The following is a 4,209-nucleotide window of genomic DNA, read 5'->3' as shown; positions in this document are numbered from 1 at the left end:
TTTTTACAAACAACTAAATTAGTGGGATATAGAGAAAAAACAAAAACTTCATATGCTCACCAGAACCCAGCAGGGTTTCAAAATTCTACCAATGAAGGAATGTAGGCTAGTGTGATATTTTAATGAACATCTGTAATAAGCTTATCTCAGCTTGTCGAAGCATTATTTTGCATTTTTTCTGCAAATACTGAATCGAAACTTAACATTCTGCCCAAATTTTAATACCAAATATAAAAGTTTTCAAAATTGTCGATACTCTGTTTTACATTCAAAGCAAAATGTTTTTTATATATACAAAATGCAACACTATAAAGTCACTAAATTGGTAGAATGTTGAAAACTTATAGTAAGAATTGATTTGTCCAAATAACTAGACATTTTTGCCCAAATGATTTTTATAATCAACTATATAGGATATCGAGAAAAAACAAAAAACTTCATAAAGTTACCAGTAGCCTACCCAGTAGGCTTTTAAATTTTACCCATGAAGAAATGCAGCCTACATGTTAGTGAATATCAGTAATAAGTTTACCTCTGTTTCCCAATTGTGCTTTTTTACAGTTCTTTATTGCAGTTCTTTATTGAAGAGTGGGTGAAGAAAAATATTTCGTATTTTTGAAAAAAAAAATCGTGGTTAGGGAAATCACTATACCCGGAAGGAGGCCCGGTACTTTACCATCTGACGGCTGAAGTGGCTGTTTTAACCTCTGATGGCAATTCCTTTAGATCTGATTATATCAAGATCTTGATAATGTTTGAAGTCGCGGGGAATCTTTTAAATCCGGGCCCCTTAAATATTCTGGGCCTGGGTCCAAAAGTACCACCTAGACCCCCCTGTCAACGCCCCTGCACAAGTGCTTCCCCAATAGTGTGAGGTTTCTTTCCTTTGGCAATTTCCAGTGAGACTTCATAGGACGCCTGAATTACAGCCACATTTGCCTGATAAAAGTTTTCAGTAGCATCAAGCCGTTGCCGCTTGAGACCAGCTTCATGGCGTTTAAAGAATGCTGCCTCCTTTTTAGCATGTTGAGGGTGTTTGGTTTCTAAATAGCGTTTCAATTTTGATGGTTTCAATGATTCTGCACTCAGAACAACGTTGCAGAGAACACACTGTGGCTTCTCAACACCATTGGTCAATAAAGAAGTAAAGCCAAGGTTAATGTACTCTTCAACATATTTTCGTTTTTTCTCCATGGAACGATGCTCCTTTTAACTATTTTTTAGCAATCTCGAGTATTGACTGATCTCTGTTGTCTAACTCTAACAGTAGCGCACCCAGCATGGGGCTTAGGGGACTCAGGCCCCTCAATTAACCCATCACAAAAAATGAATTTTTTGTGTGTTCTCCATTTATACCTTTTGCTTACGGGTTAGATATGAATAAGACACAACAATACAGCAGGGATGAGCATTATAACAATATATTTTACATATTTACAAATAGTTTTAACAGTCGAACGTTCTCGTTTTAACTTAAACTCTCATCAGAAATCTAAAAATATTTATAAAAATGCAATAAATTTCAACTTCTTGAAGGTAAAATCAGGGGCGCCGGAAGCGGGGGGGCAGGGGGGGCAATGGTGCCCTTTTAAAGTCATGTACGCTACTGCACATTCTACAATATAACAATTTCTGCTTTTCGCCTTAAAACTCGTTGTTTTTTCGGCAGCCATCGTGGCCTACCGGGAGCTCCTTCTCGGCGGCCAAATCTGCGTGCTTGGAGGCCAAAATACAAAATAACGATAGCACAAGTAAATAGAATTAAACTTGCAACAATGCTAAAATCATCACTTAGCGTTGTTGAAGTCTGGGTCTGGGCGACGTCCTACAATAGAATCGTTGCACCACGCAATAACTGCTTCATCGGGATTGTAATCCAGTACTGCGAGACCATCTAACGACACTCGCACGAGTGTCTCCAATGTGGCTGATTTTAAAGAAGTTCGCCACTCATCTAGAATTATTTTTAGCAACGAAAAGCAACGTTCGACATGTGTTGACAATGACGGCAAGGTAATAAAATAAGTATTTCAATGATGTGAAGGACATTACTAAAAGAAGCATAATTTTTGCAAAATAGGATGATAAAATGTTTTCCCCTTGGATGTCAACTAACCTAGTTCTCCTTTTTAACAACGATTCAATGTCCGACAACATCGATTCGACATAAAAATGACAATATTGCCAGCCGATGTAAATTAGCACTTTCGAATAAGACTTTATTCAAATATACATCGGGAATTACAAACAAGACTTACAGCGCTGTTGATCGGCTGATCGCAGATGGACATATTCCAGCAATAACAAATATTCCCGCACAATGCAACAGTGGCGATTATGACGTGCTGATCTAATTTTGCGTCACTCTTTGACACTACATATTTTCGACAGTTAATCCACGATCATTCTATTGCGAAATTAAATAATTGGCTAGAAGAGACTGGCGGCCAAACTTGGCCGATTGAGGAGGAAGCACCGGCGGTCATTCAAGCACTACTTAGCGGCCATGGCCGCAGGCTGCTTTAAGGCTTGACAGTAGGTTACATCATTATAACATAATGAAGCTTGCCATTTTTTAGAAATGCAAATCCGGGACCCATATCAAACTGCAAATAATCTTAATGTAGGCCTAATACAAAATAATTTAATGCAACTATAATTATTTAATATGGGAAAATTACCAATATATTTAAGCCTATTTCTCCAACGAAAGCAAGGGAACTTAACAATATTTATGAGCACATGAATCAGGCCTAATAATATTTTTCTGTGCTCAGTACCTTTTTCGAAAGTAGGCTACAGTGTTAGATTTTATCTTTTCATAAAATTCACTACATGTCAAATCAACATTAATTTTGCAAGTGAGGAGAGCTTTGACATTCTGTTCTAGCATTTGGCCTCTGTCATCAGACCACATATTGTTCATAATTGAAAAAATGTGTTCAACTGGTGCTGATGTCCCAGGCAAACAAAACACAAACTCGACAAGGTTTTGAAAGTTTGGAATGGTTATGTTTTTGCTAAAAGTTTACTTTTGTTCAAGAGATGTCGTTGCATTTTGCCATGATTCTTTCCTCTCACTCTTAGACATCTATTTCTTTACCAAAACGTGCTCATCGAAAAAGAAGTCGATGTTGATCATTTGCTTCTGAAACATTTTGTTGATATTTTCCGCAGACCCACTTGAGAAAGAATTGTTTAAGATGACTAGCTCAAGAATTTTTTTTTGCAAATCTCAAATTGAAAACTCCGGGACAAATTGGTTAACCGGGCGAGACAACTGGACAAGGCCTTAAAATCGGGACTGTCCCGGCTAAACCGGGACGTATGGCAATTGGCAAGCCTATAATAACATAGCATGATGCCCTTCTTATGCATACCGGACACTTGTATGCTATCATTACTCAACACATAGTGAGCTGATAGATTAGCATTATCGCTATATCTTATTTTAAAACTTGAAAAAAATTGGCCTTTTAGTAAACAAAAGTGCCCTTTGTTCGTAATCTTGCCCCCCCAGTCAAAAATTGTTCCGGCGCCCCTGGGTAAAATTGCATTAGGAAAAGGCGACTACATATATAACTACAAAAGAATTTGCACCACAGGGAACGTGATACATCAAGTAAATGTTAAAGCGAATGCTCCAGCAAATAATTGTTTGTTTCAATTTGGGTTGTAGCGTTTGATGAACAGTGCTTCCTTTCATAACAGTGAATTTTGGTGTCAAATTGGGATTGGCTTGTGCGTAAAATTTTAAATGAGTCAGCACAGAAGTTTCGACCAGTGCAAAATAAACACTCCATGGTATGGCTTTTGATGGCACTTTTCTTTAACTCCCTAAAGTTCAGATGCTTCCGTACTCTCGTTGTCAAACGTCTGGTGGACATACCGATGTACCGTGCGTCAATAACGAATCACACGGACCTGTAAAACTGTATACGACATTTGAGCAGAGAGACGAAGGCGTCTGGGATTTTAGTTGAAAATATGAACTAAATTTGAATGTTTTGTAAGTAGGAAAAAGGCCAAATTTACTGTTTACAAAATTAGTGTTTTGTTTCAAACTGTTTTCGCACTTATTTGCGTTGGCAAACGGAAAGCTAATTCTATTTTGTTATACATGACGAAAAAGTCGAGATCTATAGAAGATTGCGAGAATGGACGTAGGGATGAGGATGCTGATGGTGCTAGTAGTATGGGCAGGCGCGG

The 4,209-nt window shown here is 37.9% G+C and overlaps 1 protein-coding gene across 1 annotated transcript; it reads right to left on the bottom strand.

The window, feature by feature from the left end:
- Positions 1-837: 837 nt before the first annotated feature.
- On the bottom strand, positions 838-1,194 carry LOC145774526 (zinc finger BED domain-containing protein 5-like). The gene has a single exon (XM_082585787.1). It carries the CDS (start codon positions 1,192-1,194, stop codon positions 838-840), a length of 357 nt encoding a protein of 118 aa, XP_082441913.1.
- Positions 1,195-4,209: the final 3,015 nt, after the last annotated feature.

This window comes from Aplidium turbinatum, chromosome 7 (assembly GCF_918807975.1).
Source record: "Aplidium turbinatum chromosome 7, kaAplTurb1.1, whole genome shotgun sequence".
NCBI lineage: Eukaryota > Metazoa > Chordata > Ascidiacea > Aplousobranchia > Polyclinidae > Aplidium > Aplidium turbinatum.
This window is presented reverse-complemented; position numbering and strand designations above follow the sequence as displayed.

Coding starts and splice junctions, on each gene's coding strand:
- LOC145774526 (XM_082585787.1), bottom strand. CDS start 1,194: ATGGAGAAAAAACGAAAATATGTTGAAGAGTACATTAACCTTGGCTTT.